Source organism: Ricinus communis, chromosome 1 (assembly GCF_019578655.1).
Source record: "Ricinus communis isolate WT05 ecotype wild-type chromosome 1, ASM1957865v1, whole genome shotgun sequence".
NCBI classification, from domain to species: Eukaryota; Viridiplantae; Streptophyta; class Magnoliopsida; order Malpighiales; family Euphorbiaceae; genus Ricinus; species Ricinus communis.
This window is the reverse complement of record NC_063256.1, coordinates 2,081,161-2,102,334: the sequence shown is the minus strand read 5'-3', so window position 1 is coordinate 2,102,334 and position 21,174 is coordinate 2,081,161. Positions and strand designations below refer to the sequence as shown.

Below are 21,174 nucleotides of genomic sequence, written 5' to 3'. Positions count from 1 at the left end.
CCTTTAGAAGCTGACCAAAGGAAATTAATTTATTCCAGACTTATATATTTTTTGAGTTCTTGGTTAATGACAAGAGGGTAGCTTCATCGACCATCGTAGGAACTCACCTACAGTTGGTCCCCTACCCCATTTATTTTTCTTCTATCTCGAAACGTCTGTGGTTTTGCAATTGGTGCATCAACAGAAGATAGGTCAACGGTTCTTGAAAATGTTTTTATATTCATGATCTTAGCCGCTTCGTCATCTGTATAAATTTTAGCAAAGTTGCAATTTCAAAGTTCCTTAAGTTTAATGGATAACCGAATTGGTTTCCTTGATCCATTTTCAAAGTAGGTCATACAAACCTTACCCAGCTAAAAAGATAAAAATAAAAATTATAGATAACTAGCCAATGAAAATGTAATTAACATTCACAAACTAAATCTAATTTAGCCAATGAAAATGTAATTAACATTCACAAACTAAATCTAATTTAGTGGTTTTAAAAATTATATGTGAATACAATAGTACAAACTAGCCAAAAGATTTGACACTACACTAAAAACTATGGTTCTCCCATGGCTTTCACTCCTATCACTTACCATGATTATTGGCGGCGAGGATCTAGCACATCCAAAGTAGTTAAGAAGAATTTAAAATAACAATGATAAGTGTAGTAATCCATTATATGACTAGTTCTAGAATGGATAATTGAATAATTATTTCTCTAAATGGCATTAATTTATCTTTATTTTTTACTTTATGGATATTTAACTAATCATTACAATATTATTTGTACAGTAACATTTTCCAGTTTAATATTATTTATAAAGCATTCAAGAAATATTTCAAAAGCAATAAAATCAAACGTAGAGAGACTGCTGGTGAAGGGCTTTCAGGTGAACAGGAATGTAGAATTGACTTTTATAGTATATATTTTGCAAAGTGTAATCCAATACCAGCAACCCGGTATCAGAAATACCAGAGGCACAAGGAGGTCTGGGCACAATGTTTTTTATCATAACATTTAATAATAAGAAAGCATTAATAGAGAAGGTCAAAACTGTGTGATAAGTACTGAAGCTAATTTATTTATATCTGTGGATGCAAGATCTTTTTTTTTTCTTTCTTAGAGATAATAAGAAAAAGGAAAAGAAGAAAAGAGTGAGTGAATTTCATAAGCAAAGGGAAAAGTGTTATAAATTGTTGGCGGGTTGCTCACCGAACCCTAACCAAAATCCCACATGACAAACCCATTTTCATTTAAGACTACGATTACTACTGCTACCACTAGTTATAAAAAAGAGTAGTAATTGATACCCAGATAAAGTAAACAATTGCTTTTTATGTTACATCACACAAACAAAAAACCAGCAAACGATCCATTCTTAAGGTCCCAAAACAGATTGGATTACATTGCATGATCCGTTGTTAATTTTGAGCTTATACTACTGCTTTGTTTGTCTCTTTTTTGCTGCTTTCTTAATTAGTTCCTCAACCAATCCCATTAAATTCTCTTCATTCAATGCTAGAATTTAAGGCCCTCTTCCCTCGCCTGCAAAATTAGGTGTGTGTGTGTGCGCATGAGAGAGAGAGAGAGAGAGAGACACCAAAGGTCATTTCTTGAGGTTTTTGCTAGAGTAGTTCGCTAAGGAGAGAAAGAGAAATAAAAAGTGATGACTGTTTTTACCTTCAAAGTCTTCAACGACCTCTCAGGGCATTAATGGTACTGCATCTGATTGTTAGAGATAGAGAGAGAGATACAGAAAGAGCAATGGTGTAACTTCAAGAAACAGTCTGTCCTTAATAATTGCCTTTCAATACGTTTCACCTATAAATCTCCTTTATCACTACACTTCGTTTCTGTACTACTCTTACCATTTTCTTCTCCTTTTTCTCTCTGCATTTCTCTTAAAAGATTACACCCAAAACCTACTCCATTTCTTTGCTTGCTTGTACAGTTCTGCTCATTTTGAAAAACCCATAACAAAGCTCCATTTTTTCAAGAAAGCAAGAATCTGGGTTTTTGTTTTTGTGTCCATTTTAATCACTTTTCGCCCTTAATATTCTTCAAAGGTACGTACGTGTCTTTTCTTTTTTCTTTCCTTCTTCACATGCTCGTATTCGTCTATACTATGGATGTATCTACGGCGTTAATGCTTTTCTCTGCCGTTACTGCTTATCTTTTGTGGTTCACTTTCATCTCACGGTCGTTAAAGGGCCCACGTGTCTGGCCGTTGTTGGGTAGTCTTCCCGGCTTGATCGAGAATTGTGACCGCATGCATGACTGGATCTGTGACAATCTCCGCGCGTGTGGTGGGACGTACCAAACTTGCATCTGTGCTATTCCTTTTCTTGCTAAGAAGCAAGGTCTCGTGACTGTCACGTGTGACCCGAGAAATATTGAGCACATCTTGAAAACCCGCTTCGACAATTACCCTAAAGGTCCCACGTGGCAAGCCGTATTCCATGATTTGCTAGGTGAAGGGATCTTTAACTCCGATGGCGACACCTGGCTGTTTCAACGCAGGACTGCCGCACTTGAATTCACCACCAGGACTCTTCGCCAAGCTATGGCTCGATGGGTGAGCCGGGCTATAAAGTTGAGATTCTGCCCTATTCTTGAAACGGCTCAACTCAAAGCCGAGCCTGTTGATCTTCAAGACACATTGCTCCGTCTCACTTTTGATAATATATGCGGCTTGGCTTTTGGCCAGGATCCACAGACGTGCGCGCCGGGACTCCCTGATAACAGCTTCGCTTTGGCTTTTGACCAAGCCACAGAAGCCTCTCTTCAACGGTTTATTTTGCCTGAAGTTTTGTGGAAGTTTAAAAAATGGCTTCGGCTTGGCATGGAAGTGGACTTAAGCCGAAGCCTTACTCAGCTTGACGAGTACTTAACGGCCGTTATCAACGCACGTAAGAAAGAGTTATTAAACCAACAAAAAGACGGAAATTTGCATGACGATTTGCTGTCAAGATTCATGAAGAAAAAGGAATCCTACTCAGACACATTTCTTCAACACGTAGCACTCAATTTCATCTTAGCTGGACGTGACACGTCATCAGTTGCATTGAGCTGGTTCTTTTGGTTGATCATCCAAAACCCATCAGTGGAAGAGAAAATCTTGGATGAAATATGCACCGTTTTGAATGAGACACGTGGTGCTGACGTGTCAAAATGGGTTAATGAGCCACTAGGGTTTGAAGAAGTTGATCGTTTGATCTACTTAAAAGCAGCATTATCAGAAACCCTAAGGCTTTATCCTTCTGTTCCTGAAGACTCAAAGCATGTTGTGGCCGACGATGTGTTACCGGACGGAACATTCGTGCCGGCTGGCTCATCGGTGACTTACTCGATATATGCAACAGGGAGAATGAGGTCAACTTGGGGCGATGATTGCTTGGAGTTTAAACCAGAGAGATGGCTATCAGAAGACGGAAAGAATTTTATGAAGCATGACTCTTATAAATTTGTAGCGTTCAATGCAGGTCCAAGAATATGCTTAGGAAAACATTTGGCATATTTGCAAATGAAGTCAGTGGCGGCGGCACTGCTGCTCCGGCACCGGATAACGTTGGTACCGGGGCACAAGGTAGAGCAGAAGATGTCACTAACATTGTTCATGAAAGACGGGCTTAAGGTGAATGTGCATAAAAGAAACTTAGAAGGAACTGCAGCAAGAGTAATTACGAGGAATAATTTGGTCAGGAATAATAATGAGGGAAGGGATGGCGTTAGATGTAACGGAGTTAGTGAGAGTGGAGAAGAGGAGGTAGTTGGTGTAGTTTAAGGTTATTGATGAAGGGTTGGTGTGTTTGGTAATGGACACAGAGAGAAATTGAGTATTCAGAGGTTGAACATTGCATGTGGAGAAGGGTACGTATTTGAGGGCCATCTGATATTATGTTTCTCACGAGTTCTGAAGGGTACACAAAAGAGTTGATAGAGAGCTATATTTACATCCATATATATATATATATATATATACATATATATATTCATCATTTATACACACTACTGTCATAAATCATCAACTTATAGCTGAGTTTCTTCCATTTAATTGTTGGAGAGCAAAGGAGAGAAAGTGGAAGAGTAGAGTGAGTTTTTTGAACTAACTCTCTTTGCTTTTGTTTTGATGGCAATCTTTATTTTTAAGAATTTTTCTAAATTCTTTATTTATGTAATTGTTTATTTTTATTAATTTGTGTCTCCGCCTCAAAGTTTGTCTTCCTATATCTTTGATATTTGTAATTGCATTGAAGATATGAAAATAATGCTTATTGTTGATAGTCAGACTGCTATTACATTGTCGTATTTCTTAATTGGTTCCGAAACAAAACAAATGATTATTGATGATACATAGATTTTCTTTAATTAGTTTTTTTTTTTTCTTTTCATATAAAGATGGTTAATGATAGTTAATTAAGATGCATAATAGGCAGATGATTATTGTTTTCTTTTTTAAATATTATGTACTCATTTTTTATAGCTAGTTTTGGGAATTTAATATATACATATATGTTATGTTTGATATCTTAAATTAATGGAATCATTTTGTTTTCTCTCCCAAAATTATAAATGTAACTCGGCTCTACCCTCGCGAACTTTGCATTTTTCTTTTTTGCTTAACTGGAAGAATTGCCTGAACCCATCAAATTGTTCGAGTTATCAAAATTAGAACATATTTTATAAGCACAAGAGGATTTTTATAATTATTCCCATTGAATTTTATACTGACTTTCAGTTGGAGTACAATTGGGTTTGTTCTCGGATTCTAAAAATGATGAACATAAACAGTCAAAATTAGTACTTATTTGGAAACGCACAAGGAGTGGTGCCGGATCATCCTTTCCCTTTGCTTTTTGTGTGGTTGGGTTATTCTCTGATTCTTTAAATAATTAGTATTTCGTAATTAATGAGCAGTCATAGTTGCAACGCCTGCCTGCCACTCTACCCCTTTCTACCAACTGCATGCTTGAACATTTTTTCTTTGCCTGTAAGAGTCCTTTTACATGGCCATCACCTTCGCACACTCATCAAGGATGCGTTATATCATATTAAGTTATTAATGGTGGTCATGCACTTCAAATTAAATTGTTGGCAATCTTTATGCTAGATAATCTAATGCAGGAATCTAACACACAAAGCATAAAAAATTATCAACTTTTACCTTGTTACCTTATGTGAGATTCACCTTTACCTCATTCTCCTCTTATGCATGAATCTAGGCATTATTTTATTAACATGCTAATTTGTTTGTCTTCTAGGCTTCTAATTGATCAATTAGCATGCTATTTTATAATAAGAAACTGGACCAGAAAGAAAAACAAATAGAAGTAATTAATTATGGTTTCCGCCTGGGGTTGTCTACCCGTCATTGCTGTGTCGTTGTCTTCATAAAAGCTGCAGGAACAAAGGAGGGCAAACAAGTCTTGTTTCTAGTGTTTTTAACTTTTTAATGATGGATATGTAACATGAAGCATTGTATGGCTGCAATTCAGTTGCCCGTCATCTACATCAATAAACATGCAAATGAAATGAAAGGGCGATTTTTTTTCTCATATGCAAATGGAAGGAAAAGAAAAGGACATGTAACCGATTCAAAAGGTCTATTAAAAACCATCCCATTATATGTCAAAGAAAATCAGGGACCTCAAAGCTGGCAGCAAAACTTTCGAACTGGCTCCATCTTAGCCTTTAGTTGTTTGAGCAAGGTTTTAACCCTTGAATTTGTGCTTCTTTTATGAATCTACTTTTTTCTCCTTCAATTTCTTTATACTCCGATCTCGTTGCCTTTTGTCTCTTTCATGTAGTGCATCTTCACCTGAATGTTTCTTGCGTTTTTCTAGTCCAGAATTTTCTCTCCAGTTGAAAATAAGTTCCAGACTAATGTGCCTATGATGTATAATACTACAGCCACCTTAAACACATCATCCCAAGAACCTGCTGGAATAGAGTTTCAGAAGTAGACAACAAACCCAGAAAAACTCGAAGAAGACAAAAAAGTTCAGGCCCCACAACAGAGTAAAGTAGGACTGCTTTCAGTTTTTCTTACCTCTTTGGAGAATGTATCCAGTAGCAGCAGTACCAAAGACGCCAGCAAGCACTCCTGCAGTATTTGATAGTCCTAATAGAACTCCCTGTAAATGAAGCTTATTAATTTGCTTGTCAGAATCATCTTACGAATATGTTAATAAATTCAATAAAATTACTTATCATTTGACAAACAAGTAAGATAATTCTATAAAGATCAAACTAATTTTCTAATTGCATGTGGTTAAATCAATTCTATTGATCACTATGCCTGTCATCAGTGATGTATTACTTGGATCATCAATAATTACATTTGTTGCATCACAAAATTAAGGAAACAACTCACAGCATAACGGGGGCCGATGTCTTGGTGATTGGAATAGAGACCAGACTGAGAGAATGCATCAGATCCCTGTCTCCAACAGTGTACATCAAGGTGAATAAATGAAAAACATAACAAACTAAAAAGTCAATCGAATAATACAACCTACATCTGGATCCAGCTTGTTGTTGGTATCATTCACATGGTGCATTAATCTACTCATACATTAGCTCACATAGGGTACTTGTGTCATTTCACTATTAGATATAACCATGCCATTGAAGGCCCTAGAACATTTTTTGGAATTTTACAAGTGTTTCTGCGTTCCTTTTTCTTTACCATTTAGAGCATATTGACATGCATCATCTCATTGCACGATAAAAATGCACGGGTATGGACACTTGCCTTGTTTTACAAAACTGGGTATTTTGGTTTCCAAAGTTCATTCAACGCTCAAGGCATCTGAAGTAAACTGTGTAGACTTTCCCATTTTGGCGAGCATAATATGGAGGTATAGGACTATTTCCTAGCAGAAAAAGGCTAGAAGAAGAAGCAGAAAACTAAGAAAACGAAAGATGTATCTTCCTTCGACAAGACAGCCCAGTCCAATCCAGATGCAGTGTAAAGAGAGCTGGACTAGATCAGTTTCCTTCAAGTGTTTTAATTGCTTGTAACAGTTTAATAATGAACTTGTCTTCCAATCTATTTCTACATAGCTTCCATAACATCAGAAGAAAGGTTATAAGAAAACTATTCCGGAACTGTGTTCCAATCATCTGAAGAGTGAATCTTCCTATCTAATTAGTTCTGGAGAAGGTTACAAACTGATAAGGACTCTCTACCTGCCAATCCCATCAAAGCTACCAAGCTACACTTATTACGATGTGCATTAAAGAAGGACACAATATGCCATGATGCTTTTACCGCACCAGCTTTCTTATATAATTGCAAGATCAGAAAATCCATAATTCATAAACTTAAGTTTCCAATTCAACTAATTTTACCATGAACGAAGACATATAATTGCATATTTGGAAAACAAAAACAAGTTAAAATACTTGAAGATAAAAGGAAACAATTCAAGGTTGGGCGAAAGTGATATCAATTTAAACAAACCTGACTGCAGGCCATGCATAGTACAGCCATAGCAGGAGTCCTAACATGGCTCAGCTGTGTTAGAAAGAAAGCTGGCCCTAAAAAGCCAATTGATTGCATGATCTGCAACAGAAATGTTTTAAAGAACTATCATTTAACTTGAAAAAACAGAAAGAGCTCATTTAGGAAGAACTATAACCAAAAAGTGAATATTTCTATTACCATGCCTAAAATATTTTGAGCTTATAAATGGAACCAACTCTTGAATTTGATCTTAATTCATAGAACTTATTTGGCTACTCTTAATATCTTCATGAAACTCATATAATAGACAATGTCATTCCATAAGCAAACAAACCTCATATTATTAACAGACTGTCACATTAACACACAACACATTGTTGCAAAATGCTGATTTGGATGATAGAACTGAGCACTATATGATATGTGGCAATGTCAGCATACAGACTACTCCATTTCTTTTGTCAGAATCACAGACTACCGACATTTTATACTGTTCAGAATACAAATCAGCCATGTTAATAACCAAAGCTGATCCGCCATGCTGCAGCAACACTAATGCCTAAAAAAAGAATTATACAACTAAGAATGAAAGCAGTATTTGATCCTTGCCTTTCGAACTGCAGTTATGGAAAGACCTTTGCTCACTAGTGTGTCAGCAATCCACCCTCCTATATTTGCGAAAAAAGCCATGGTCAACCATGGCAAGACACAGAATAGCCCAGATTCCGTGAGATTAAACTTCAAAACCTGAGAAAATAACCCCAAAAAATGAGGAAAAAGCAAGTTAGTTTAAATATGATCTAGCTATCAGATTATGAGATCTTGCTTATTTGAAATCCATCAGTGATGGCATCTATTAAGAAGTCCACCGTAAGAAATTGAATTATGCACCCAGTGATGGATGTTCTCTAATTATGTGAGCAATATCTCAATCACCTGATTGTAGTATGTAGGCATCCACGTTAAAAGAATAAAAGTTCCCCAATTATGGCAGAAGTGAGAAATAATGAGAGCCCAAACAGGTGCTTTTGATAGTATTAATTTCCAAGGAATGACTGAAACAGGTTCCTTTGATACACTGCCTCCCAATATAAGCTTTTTTTCCTGTGCGCTAAGCTCTGGGTCTTCTTTTGGAGAGCTATAAGCCTGGGGAAAGAGGTAGCAAAGTTGAAGCTAAGTTCCAAAAAGTGGCATACACACCATTCCTTGGTTCTAATACCTCATTATCATGACTCATTAGTAGAATAGAAATTTAAGTTCAGCTCATTTCTCCCTGAAGCAAGGAATAATTCAATACGAGAAAACTGGCGAGTATAGTGCAGCATTAAACTGATCTAAATAATTGTCAGCTAGTTTTGTAAGTTTTTAACCATATCTTATAAAGATAAAATAAATAAAATAAGAATCTATAAAGTTTAAAGGTTTGCACTGAAAAACAGCTAAAAGGAGCAGTATGTACCTTTCTTAGCCATAAAGCAAACCATATACTTCCTAGTGATCCAAATGAGTAGAAGACTGATGGCCATCCAAATTTTTGGATTAGAACAGGAGAGACAGCTAATCCCATGACAGAACCAAGATACATGCCACTATAAACTAGGGCAAGTGATCTGCTTCTCTCTGAGACAGGAATCCACTTAGAAAGAATATTATTCATAGCGGGCATAGCAACACCCTGTACACAAAGTAGACCACCATTAAAACCTTCTAACCACTTACAGAAAAGAAATGACACTTATTTAGAATACAGGATTGTGGGACTCTAACCAAGTCCCACCAATTTAAGTACAAGAAGAAAAACTGAGATTGTGCATTTAGATATCTGAAAACTAGCAAAATATATTAAAACCAAAGGTAGCATAAAAGACCAACCTCACCAATTCCCATAAAAGCTCGCATCATCAACAGGAATGGGAGTCCAATTCTTGCAGCGATAGGAGTCAAAACTGTAGCTATTGACCACCAGACAACTCCAAAACCCAATACTAGCTTTCCACCAATTTTATCTGCCCAGATGCCTCCAACAATCTATGTTCCAGAAAATCAAGAATTATGGTTATCTACTAAGTGACTAGAATAAAAATCCCAACCTCAGGTATTTGACAAATTGAGTAAGTAAAACACTAGCATTTACTATGAAATAAGCTCAATTCCAAGTCATGAAACTCTACTACTTCACAACTGCGAATGCACTCAATACAGTATCAACTTTTTTGAGTTTCTGAAATATTCCAGTTATTCAGAATCATACCTGAGTCATTAGGTAGCCCCAGAAAAATGAAGACTGAATCAAACCAACTGTTGCACTGTTCCAATTGAACTCTTGTGACATTGGAAGTATTGCAATGCTCATGTTTACCTACAATGAAACATATACTAAGCTAGTCAAGATAAAACTCGAATTGGTCAGTGCAGAAATATCATGAAACTAATTGAATGAATCGCCAAAAAAGAAGTTGCTTCTACAAAGAACTATCCATGTGTAAGACCAAATATCTTTACAAGGTCCAAAACTAAGCTACCACGAATAGAAAAAAGAAGGAATGTACTCACACGGTCCATGTTGCATAAAAGAAATGCCATAAAACAGAGTAGTACAATCACCCATCGCTTTGGAAACTGCTCCCACCAAGGGAGGTTTCCTTCTACTAATACAGCCTCACTTGACCCCTCTGCAGCTTGCGTTATGTCATACTCCTCGGATTTATAGTGAGCACGGGTTCTGTTGACCTTGACAAATTCAAAATGCTGAAATTGTCCTTTGGTCAGCTGAAGCCAATTACCAACAAAAGGATATGAAGAACAGTTACATCTTCCTAGACTTCTTTGTAGAGGAACTGCTAAGGATTTCGAAGTTTTTTCGCTTGAGTGATTGGTGACTCGAAGAACTGGCGAACATGAGAATCCGGAAGTATAAGAAATGGCCATTTGGCTATGACACTTTCGGTAGAAGATGTTTCCATGTGCAAATCTAGCAGCTGCAATGCTTGGCCGCTCTCCCTTATGCTGTAAAATAGCTTGTTCACGAACTTTTCCTGCCAATAAGACAAGTTTAGAAGATGTTTGTTACAAGATTTTTATTTATTTATAGCAACATTAAAAATAAAATCTGTCTTTACATGATTTCACTTCAGGTATAGCACTTAGCACAATCAAATGTAACTGTGGTTTTGAAAAACAGTGGGCCACACGAGCACACAGGTAGTGTTTGACCAACTCTTGACCGAGCGGATTTTCCAAAGCTTCAGATAAGTAAATAACCTTCTGAATCAGAACCTTTTTTTTTTTTTTTGTAAAGAAAATAGAAAGCAATGAGTCCTTGAATGCATCAGCCATCAACTGTGCAGCCTGAACTGAATTAGTTAATAATAGAGGTTATTTCTTTTTTAGGAGCTTTACCTGAGGTTATTATATATATAAAATAATATAATTGAAAAAAAAAAAAAAACAGCTAAATAAAGCCAAAAAACTAAACAAACACCAAAACAATTTAACAAAAGAAAAAGAAAAAAGAAAAGGAAAAAAGAATCTTTCGTTTGTTTGGCGAAACGGTTGATTAGTCAATTAATAAATTAAACCATAAAAGAAAAGGTTGCATCTGGCGATTAATTTTTTAAAGAGATATAATAGAGCTAGTTTTTAAGCAAAGTAAATAGATAATTCAAAAAAGTTTGGTTCATTAAAAAATAGATGTAATTCTGTATGGCCTTTTATCTCTTCAGTCAAATAGATAAAATATAACTTTTATGCAACCAGATGAAGTCTTATCTCTTTGGTCAAATAATTTTGAAACAGTGAATTCCAGTTCCAAACAAAACTACAAATGAAGCTAAATCAATAAACCACAAACACGAATGCAGATACAAAATGCTACTAATAATAAACGATACCTGAGCCGATAAAAGAACCGAGGTTCCGGTTAGAAATCAAGCTGCCGATAGCCATTGCTTTAGTAAATTAAGTAAAGCGAAGCTGAGAGAGCTAACTAATTTACACCATTTGAAAACTAAAAGAAACGGAAGCTCTACTATTTCAGAAATCGAGGCTGTTTCTGTTTAGCTGGCTCTCTGTCTATCTATCTCTGGTATCTTCGTCCAGAGAGATAAACAGAGCTAAATGAAATTTCTTTTTCCTCTTTTTTTTTTTTTTTCTCTAGCAAAAGCGGGAAAAATCCAAGTGGTTGTTCATATACCCAGGAAAGGAGGTCGAGAGGTTGACACGTGGCATATCATCCTCGTGAAGAATTGGTTTCAATTAGAAACGGTCGAAATTCTTGAATTACCCCAGAGCATGCAGTGGGAATTTGTAGTTGTATTCTTGTTGGCTGGGTTAGTAAATAAGGGGGTGATGTGGAGGGTACTGATGGAAATTGAGCTGAGAAAAATCTGGGCCGTGATTACCGAGGTGCTTTTCTCAATTGCAAAAGTGGCCCTCGGATCAACTGATTATTAAATTTGAGGTCACGTGGAATATTCGGAGCGCGACGTGGCAACTGGGATTTTGCAAACGTGACGCCAGCCAGGAGAAGAAAGTAGTCCACTGCAATTCTCCCACTCTCCTCAATTACAATTAGGGAAAAGGTGGAAATTTGACCCCCTAATGTTGAACCATTTTGTTACATTCAGATGTTGAAATATTATTTTGGCTCAAATATAATTTTGATATTTTAGAAAGAAAAAAAAGGTACAATTAATCATTCTTTGTAATGCCAAAAATCTTAGACATTAAGTCCTCTTAAACATGTGGTGGAGGAGAGTGAAAAGTGGAAAGAATTGTGGAATTACAATTACATAATTAAATATAATTATATACTTGTATATTTTAATATGATTAAATTTTAAAATCAAAATTAACACAGTTTAAAAGAAAATTTTTAAAAAATTTAAATTAAATTAGAAATTATAGGAAAATAATAAATTAATATATAAAATAAATATAACAAAATATAAGAAGAGAAGCTGCATATTTCAAACTTTTTCCTACAAATAAACTAGTATCGCCGATTTTTTTGGTAATTTCATCATCAATTATTTATTTAGTAAAAATAATTAATTCAACTAATTTTCTTGAAGATATTTCATAAAACGCATTTTTTGTGCTTTTGTTATTTTAATAAAAGTGGAAATTCTTTTGTTATTTGGTATGTTTAATATACGTGCATAATATAATTTTCTTTTATATTTCAGTAAATCTATTTTTATTTTATTATTCATTATTTATTTAGAACTGATTTCTCATAAACTTTAAATAAATACTGAATATAATCATTATTTGATGTTAAATGATGCCGGTATCATAATCAAATTCTAAACATTAAATTTATCTTTTCAAATCTTAGTCATTGAGCTTTATTTATTTAAAAAATTAATAACTTGCTAAAAAACTTTTAATATATTTTTAAAATATTAATGAATTAATATCAAATATTAATTTTGATGGAATATTTATTATTTTACATATTATTATTAATAAAATTTAAATATTTATCTTTTAAAATATCATTAATTAATAAAATTAATTCAAATTAATTGTAAAACTAATTAATAATTTTTTTCACGACCTTATTCATTTTTTTATTTTGATGGTTGCTTAGCGTATTCTTAATATAAAACTTATTTGCTCATGTTTTATATTACCTAAAGTTTACTTTCCATCTGATCAAATACTTCAAATAAATTTTTTATTACATTTGTTATGTATATTTAACAAATTTATATGATATATTTGATAATAAGTGATATTAAAATATATTAACTATTTAACGTCTCATTATAATTAAATATATTTTTTGACTTTGAATTAATATAATTATTAATTTTATGCAAATGATTAAGAATATATTGCCCATATGCAGACACAGATATGCACGAATACATTAAGTTTAAATTTGAACTACATTTTAAAATTTAATATGTTAAAATATAATAAAAACCATACTTTCTTAAAAAAATTATATTATTCGTTCACTATCAATCTTTAATCATAAATTATTAATAAAAAATAAATTAGATAAGACCCAAAAAAATAATATTGAGTTGAATTATCTAAAAACTTAAAATCTAATAAAATAGATCATTATATTCTATTGTCTTTTTTTAATTTATATTTGTGTTAGACTAATCTTATATTTTAAAATTAAATTGAATAAATTATCTAAAATTTTGACATTTAGTAAAAGAAAATTATTTTTTTTAAAATTATATATTAACAACAAATTGATGAAAATTGATTTAGTTAAATTTATTAAAAATATTTAGGTTTATATATTTTTTTATAAAAATCTATGCGCATATTGAGCTTTAGACTAGTAATAAATAATATCTAAATAATCATTTATCTTGTAAACTTAAAAATAGTTAATAAAAAATTATCAAAGTAATAATAAGACATATATAAAATTAAACTATTAATATTTAGTGCTAACAAAATATTAAATAATATTTTTTAAAAAATAGTTGTTATTTATTGAATGAATGTAATATTAGATCTTATGTAAATCCTTTATTTATTTGAAATATTACTCATTATAATATTAGATATTATTTTATAAAGTCTTTTTTTTAAAGAAAATATCATAAAATTTTATTAGCTGTATATCTACTAGTAAAATTAAAAAAGAAAAAGAAATATTAAGAAAAAAATTTTAATTTGGCAACAAGATTTTGATTATGGACTGAAAATTGATAAAAATTAATTAAATTTATAAGAAAATAAAAAAAAGTTAGTAAATATTAAATACTTGTATGTCTTAATAAAATTAAATAAAAATATTAAAATATCTAAACTTGATTTAAATTAAAGAAATAAATTTAATTTATATAAGATACATTCATATTTTTAATTTTAATTATATATTAACCATTAAGGTGATTGATCTATTATTGGTTGTGGCTGGAAGAAGAGCAAAATGCAAACTACCGTCGGAAATATCACATGGGCTGTCTTTAAGATTTTGGTGTTTAATTGGGCCGCGTTTGAGATTTGTGCAACAATTAGAACCTAAGTCCATCCAAATCTAACTAATCGATTCTAAAAATTATTAAATGACGCAACGGGATTAGTTTGTGATTTTACGTTTCATAATATAAATTCCCTTATAACATCATGAAATCTTAACCAGTCACGTCCATGAAATCGGACATCCAAATTCTTAAAAGAGTCTTGCATATAAAGCTGTGCGCAAATTCAGCACGACTACATCAATGTCTAAAATATTTGATATGTCTGGCCTTACAAACATCCGTAACTAAAAATCTTATAGAAACGAAAAACCAAATGCTTACTTTTTGGAGTTGTACATAGACTCCACCTTGCCATCATTCCCTCCAAGCAACAAGTACTTATCCTTCCTCGTTAATCCAGTACACTGAAACCCCAACACATCACCCAAAACCTTCTGCACATAATTAGCCACCTCAATCGATGATTTCCCTCCCGCTTTAACCGTCATCTCTTCGGGTAACCGATCAAGAAATGTCACCTCATAAGTTGGCCTTGGATTCATAAAGAAAAAATAAGGGTCCCAAAATTTAACCCCACGTACAGTGGTGCCATAGAACATACTTTGCTTGCAATTAACCGCCACAGGCACAATCCTATCGCTCATTTCAGCAAACAGTGCACTGAATCTCAACAAAAACTGCTCGCGACATGTAGTTCCCTCAGGACACACTACAAGATCACCCTTTTGGAGTAGAGCTGTGATGCGTTCTGCGTCAGCCGCACGATCACGTGTCAAAGCGATGGCTGGGATTGGTGATAGGAATCTCGAGAGACGGCTAACGCTGTATGTTACACACGAAACTTTGCGTCCGAGTGCGATTGCAATCACGATAGGATCCAAAGCTGTACGGTGGTTGCACACATATAGATTTCCAGGGGTTCCACGTGATGGCGCTGGAGGTGGGTACCCACGGATCACAAGGTGGATGCCTAACATCTCGTATGTGTACCGTACGATGCGTTCGGGGAGTGGTAGATTGAAGTATACCCGAAAGATGGAGAGCATGAATCCAAATGGCAACCAAAGATAGGTAGCGAGGGCATTGAGTGGGTCCGGTCGTTGAACAAAACGGCCATCGTGGAAGATTATAGGACTTTTCAGGCGATCCCGTGGCAGTGGAGTAGCTGCTTTTTTGCTGTGATAAACCATGTAGCCCTCCTGTTTTATTATGGCAAAAAGTTAGCAAGCCACATTTTCTGTATGCTCTGCGCTGAAATTCTATTTAAATTAATTTATATTTTTCATCTAACAAAATAATTTTTTATATAAAATATTTTATATAAACTTAGCATATTTCTTCACTTATAGATTAAATTTATAGATAATTGATATATATTTATTAATTTTAAATGATTAAATATGTGTTAATTATCTAATGTTAAAATATAAAATATTTAAATATATGTTATCATTTTTTTATTAATTATAGTAATATAGTAAGCCTAAATAAAAATCTCTTATTATATAATGATAAAATTATTATTATTATTTTTTAAATTTGAATAAATAAATAATTTTGACTACGAAAGATAGTGTAATTAATATATATATATATATATATATATATATATATATATATATATCACAATGAATACGTGATCCATATAAGTTATGGATATATTATATTTGAATAAATATTAAATGATTAAGATATATTTAATTATTAAATATTATATATATTAATAATATATTATATTATTGTATAGGTAGGTATATGTAGCAAAACTATAATAAATTTTCAAATGGATGATCAAAACAACACGTAATAGTTTAGCTGGAACTGACAGGCAGTTGGAATGGTTAATACTATGGGTCCCACAGGATTAAAAATTCAACTAAAACTCAGCTTCATGCTCTGACTATTGCTGCTGCAATTTCTGTTTCATCATCGTGAAATTGCATTAGGGTACTTCAGAGAATTTTCCTAATATGTAATATCAGGACATTGATTTAATACAAAAGTTTAAACTATTAGTCGAAAATAGTTAGTTCATCAAAGATGAAACGGGAGAATGCAAGGAATTGTTTAATATGTGAGAAAGCGGAACGTATAATCGAAGCTACTTCTCCTAAATTTGGTCATTTTCTAGAAACCTTGCTTGGAAATTGGATGCTTAGAAAAAATCACAATGATAATGTTCAACTTAGCTAAATTTGATCTTTTTGGTAGGAAGAGTACTGACCTTGCAAATGGACATGAAGTCATGATCAGTCTTGCGGTCTCCGATCCCAAGATCAGGAGCGTCCTCTCCAAACTCTTTCAAAATGGCCAACTTCTTCCATTTGCCAACCAACACGCCAGGCTTCTTCACGAAACCAGTGGCCCTCTTTGTCTTAGGATTTACTTCAATCTCCGTTCCCAAAACTTTGTCTCCGCCAAGAAAATCCTTCACAAACGGCTCCACCATAATCGTCGGATTCGCCGTCACCACCACTTTCCTCTTGCACCTATCGAACACCTCGTAGCTTTCTTTCCTCACATCCGCAGCATAAAATCTGCCACAAATTAACACAGATAGTCAGCGCTGGTACGGTAAAACTAATCACCTCAAAAACCTTATAGAAGCGCGCATAATGCAAAGTTCATTTCTATGTACCATGAGTTGCAGACGGTTACTATCTTTAATATCTTAATGAATGCATACCTAGGCAGAACAGCGCGGGAAACAAGCTCGATGTCACGGATTTTGAGACCAGCGAAAGAGATGAAGATTAGGATTTGGATCCCGATGGCTTCTGATATGAAGAAATAAGAGATGATGATAAAAGGCAGCGAAAGCAGCAACACTAGACCACGCAACAGACTACCGGCTTCCACGGCCACGAGCATGAAGTAAGGAAAGGAGCTACTGGAGACGAGCAGAGTACCATCCAGATCAGCTGCTATTGATTCGTATGAGGTGCCGCTGCATGATGTTATTGACGGAAACTTTTGAGCCTGTTTCATCGCCGGCATATTTATATTACTCTCTCTCTCTCTCTCTCTGAAAATGTTATAAATGGCCTCCTTTTGAACTTCTTATTTACTGTGTCTCTATATATAATATGCAGAGAGTGATAGACAGGTAGTAGAGGGAAGATCCTGGTTTTAAATGTGGGGGTTAGATGTCGAAATTACGAAATTGGGGCTGGAGGTACCCTTTTTCTTTTCTTTTTTCCTTTTTCAAATGCGCGTGAAAGTTACTGCAGTGGGTGAAAATTGGAACGTTTCGATAAAGGAGGTGATTTCTTTGAGTGTCAGAAACTCACAATTCTTGAGTATTCAAGTGCTGGGCAAGGTTTCATATTTTTGTTTCTAGTTGCATGACCATTGGTAAGCATGGAATTAAGGATAAAGAAGGTTGCCTTTCAAAATAGAAGGAAAGACAAAGCTTTATGTTTGCTTAGAAGAAAGAATAAAATTCACTTTTTTTTTTTTTTTTTTGGGTTTGCAGAATGAAATAGGACATATCTTTTAATTTTTATCAATTAAAATGCATTAACAAAACGTTAGTTCTAAGGACAGAAAAAAAATAATATATATATAAAACCAGTATCATAAATATTATTATCTACAGATAAAAATAAATTTTCTTTTTCATTTAAAATTATCCAAAATTTAAATTCGATTAATTACAAAGTTATTTTCTTTTTTATTTTCTCTATTTCAAAATATTTTTGTTTAATTTATAAATATTATATATTTTAATCAATTTGAGCCTATTAGCAATTTCTTTATTTTTCCATTATCGTCTCTAAGCAATAATAAAAAAATAAAATTTTAATTTAATCCTTAATTGCATATCATAGAAAAGACTTAATATTATCTTTTTAATAATTATAATTTTATGTATGTTTTTATTAATTTATATAAAATAAGAATATAAATTATCTTTTAACAAATTCATGGCTGTATTTTTTTTTTCAAATTCAATTGATTCATTATCAATAACTGATTTGATATAATTTATAAAATAAAATTTTATTATTAAAACCATAAGAATTAATAAAAATATATAAGAAATTATAGTGCAAAATAAAGATAAAATAATATAATTGTATAATTTGTAAAGAAATAATATGACAACAAAACTTTAGAGGAAATAAAAAAAAATCATAAATTAAATATTTATCTTTTATATTTTTTTAGAATTAAAAAACTTAACCTTAAGGTTTAGAATTCAATACTTTTTTTTATTGTGAAGAGTTGAAAATTGAAAATCAGTTTTATATAAAAAGTTTGTAATGAATAGGAAATATTTGATAGAATCAAATTTATTAATATGATATTAAATAATATTAAATAAAATTCTCACTTGATAAAATAAAATATAAAATATAAAATTTTAATTATATAAATAATTAAAATTGATATTTATCTATTATATCTTGTAATATATAGTTAATATTGTTTTAACCACTTGTTCAAGTTATTAGTTGTTTAAAAAACTATAATTGAATAGCTGAGATTTAAAAATAGTAAATTTAACCATTAAAATAAAATATGACACTGGTATAACAATAAATAATAACCCATATATATATATATAAGAGGCAGGCAGCTAAGCAAGCAGTAAGTGAGAAGTCTGTTTTAGAAAGTTGATATTGCTGTTCAGTCAGCAGCCCCGTTACCAGTGATCTCGGAACAGAAGGAAAACAGACACAAACTCAATTTTCCAAGGAGATGGGATTGAACAGTTTAGAGCATTGCACAAGATGAGAAATTTGAGTGGTTTATTTTATGAATGTGTGGAACTTTTTTGTTTTGCATTATACAACTACTTACATAAATAATTGCTAATTAAATTTAATATATGCAAACACTATGTAAAGAGATACTGTAGAAGATAACTAGAATAAAAAAAAGAATATGAAATAGTTATTATGCTCTCATTATATCAGGTTTTACTTCCTAATTTACACGAAGCATAAACCATCTATGTAATGATTTGATTATGTTTAAAATCAGTATAATCTCAGAATCTAGGGTAATTGAGTCATAAATGAAATAAAATTGTCCGACTGCTTAGGAAACCATAAAAATACTTGGCCAAAACGTCAGCCACTGTTGACCTAAATCCAACTATATGTATTTGCTGTATTGGCAAAAACATGATAAAAAAGACCCATTAATGGGTTACCTAAATTTTGGTAACTTGCTCAAATTATATTGACTTTTGATATTTAAAAACACATGGAAAAACATTAGCTGGTAAATGAATTTAGCAACTACTAGAAAATTGCATAGCTTGTCTGCAGTGGCAAGAGTTAAAAACACAAAGAAGTGGTCATTGTTGGGTGTTGAAAGAAGAACTTTAAGAGAAGATTTACTATTGACAATCCTTTTTCCTATTTTAGTATATTCTTGAAATGAATTTGGTTGAAGTAGTTGGAGTCTTGAATAGATGAATGGTTTGATGGTTTTTTTCTATTGGCTGGATGATAATTCCTTCCCACATTTTAACTATTCTTGTGGCTTTTATTTAATGAATCTTCGATTACGTGCACAACTCTTGCTTTCTCAATTAGCTGGGTTTGCACATGGAGAGATTTATTAAACAATCTTGAGTATTTTTCTTCACATAAAGTTTTTGTAATTTATTAGATTTTTAAAAAATTTATTTTATATATATATATATATATATATATATATATATATAATATTAATTTTTGAGACATAAATTTTTTTAACATGCGTGTTTAATTTTCAACATATAAATTTTTTTTACTTTTACATGTATACTTACTTTTGACACATGATATTCAAATTTATGTTTAATTTTATAATTTTTTATTAATTTATTAATTCATAAATTATATATCTAATTATATACTGACTCTTATTATAAGAAATAATATATTAATTATATTTTAATATTATATTAACTAATTAATAATTTTCTAATAGAATAATGATACTAATTCTATCCTAAAAAATAATATATTAATTATATTTTAACATACATTAAATAATAAATTAGATTTATAATTAGATAATAATTCTAGCTATAGAAAATAATATTTTATATTCTATTTTTAATATCATATTTTAATAATTCACTAATTCATTAATTATATGATAAATTTTAAATTTTAAAAAATAATAATATCAATTATATTGATATATTAATTCATATAATATCAAATTAATTAATTAATATTTATTAATATAATTTTATATTACTACATTAATAAAATTTTAGAATTTAAAAGATTAAAAATTAGTTAATTTACTATTAATTCTTAAAATTTTATAAATTAATATTAAATATTAGAAGTTTTATTAAATTATATTTATTAATTTAATTTATAATCAAAATAAATGTATGTATAACGACTAATTATTTTAAAATTTAAAAATAAATATTTATATTTTTAGTTTATTTTAAAATATTCTTTTATTCAAGAAAATTCTTGGTAACAATATCTAAATACTTTTTGACAATAACTTTTAAATTTATGAAAAGAATAACAATTCTACTTATTAAGAAAATAAACAGTAAATTAAAAATATAAATATTTATCTTAAAATTTTAAAATAATTAAATAAAATTACTAAAAAATATAAAATTTAGAATTATTTTATAATTATGTCTATTTATTATAAAAACTATCCAGTCAGTTTCCGGTCAAGGACACAGAAAAAGATAGTCTAATTAATAATGAGCTGCATTATCGGACAGGAATTTAATAAGGTAGATGGAAATATGCTACCAACAAAGAAAAGCCATAATT

General features: G+C 31.7%; 3 protein-coding genes across 5 annotated transcripts; 1 reads left to right on the top strand and 2 right to left on the bottom strand.

Annotated features, from left to right (window-relative positions):
- The first annotated feature begins 1,310 nt into the window (after positions 1-1,310).
- On the top strand, positions 1,311-4,276 carry LOC8261894 (cytochrome P450 86A8). Of its 2 annotated transcripts, XM_048372064.1 has the most exons (2): positions 1,311-2,055; positions 2,199-4,276. In XM_048372064.1, the coding sequence occupies exon 2, from the start codon at positions 2,259-2,261 to the stop codon at positions 3,771-3,773; it is 1,515 nt and encodes a 504-aa protein (XP_048228021.1). In that variant the 5' UTR covers positions 1,311-2,055; positions 2,199-2,258; the 3' UTR covers positions 3,774-4,276. The 2 variants fall into 2 exon arrangements, with proteins under 2 accessions (XP_048228021.1, XP_015584331.2); XM_015728845.3 differs by having other exon boundaries at positions 1,311-4,276.
- Positions 4,277-5,516: 1,240 nt separating this feature from the next.
- On the bottom strand, positions 5,517-11,630 carry LOC8261893 (ascorbate transporter, chloroplastic). 2 transcript variants are annotated; one of them, XM_015728840.3, is made up of 11 exons: positions 11,348-11,630; positions 10,011-10,492; positions 9,709-9,816; positions 9,330-9,485; positions 8,917-9,132; positions 8,394-8,603; positions 8,067-8,204; positions 7,455-7,556; positions 6,363-6,428; positions 6,039-6,123; positions 5,517-5,929 (listed from the first exon to the last, which is right to left on the bottom strand). In XM_015728840.3, exons 1-11 carry the CDS (start codon positions 11,400-11,402, stop codon positions 5,829-5,831), a joined length of 1,719 nt encoding a protein of 572 aa, XP_015584326.1. In that variant the 5' UTR covers positions 11,403-11,630; the 3' UTR covers positions 5,517-5,828. The 2 variants fall into 2 exon arrangements, with proteins under 2 accessions (XP_015584326.1, XP_002511874.1); XM_002511828.4 differs by having other exon boundaries at positions 5,517-5,926; positions 11,348-11,629.
- Positions 11,631-14,604: 2,974 nt separating this feature from the next.
- On the bottom strand, positions 14,605-17,508 carry LOC8261892 (probable glycerol-3-phosphate acyltransferase 8). The gene is made up of 3 exons (XM_002511827.4): positions 17,106-17,508; positions 16,644-16,956; positions 14,605-15,618 (listed from the first exon to the last, which is right to left on the bottom strand). The coding sequence occupies exons 1-3, from the start codon at positions 17,414-17,416 to the stop codon at positions 14,737-14,739; spliced, it is 1,506 nt and encodes a 501-aa protein (XP_002511873.1). The 5' UTR covers positions 17,417-17,508; the 3' UTR covers positions 14,605-14,736.
- Positions 17,509-21,174: the final 3,666 nt, after the last annotated feature.

Bases quoted from the DNA above. Each gene is read 5' to 3' on its own strand.
- LOC8261894 (XM_015728845.3), top strand. From the start codon at position 2,094: ATGCTCGTATTCGTCTATACTATGGATGTATCTACGGCGTTAATGCTT.
- LOC8261893 (XM_015728840.3), bottom strand. From the start codon at position 11,402: ATGGCTATCGGCAGCTTGATTTCTAACCGGAACCTCGGTTCTTTTATC. The intron at 9,817-10,010 runs GTGAGTACATTC...GTTTCATTGTAG, and splicing joins TTTTATGCAACATGGACCGT to GTAAACATGAGCATTGCAAT. The intron at 9,486-9,708 runs GTATGATTCTGA...TCTGGAACATAG, and splicing joins GGGGCTACCTAATGACTCAG to ATTGTTGGAGGCATCTGGGC.
- LOC8261892 (XM_002511827.4), bottom strand. From the start codon at position 17,416: ATGCCGGCGATGAAACAGGCTCAAAAGTTTCCGTCAATAACATCATGC. The intron at 16,957-17,105 runs GTATGCATTCAT...AATTTGTGGCAG, and splicing joins TCCCGCGCTGTTCTGCCTAG to ATTTTATGCTGCGGATGTGA. The intron at 15,619-16,643 runs GTCAGTACTCTT...ATAATAAAACAG, and splicing joins ACTTCATGTCCATTTGCAAG to GAGGGCTACATGGTTTATCA.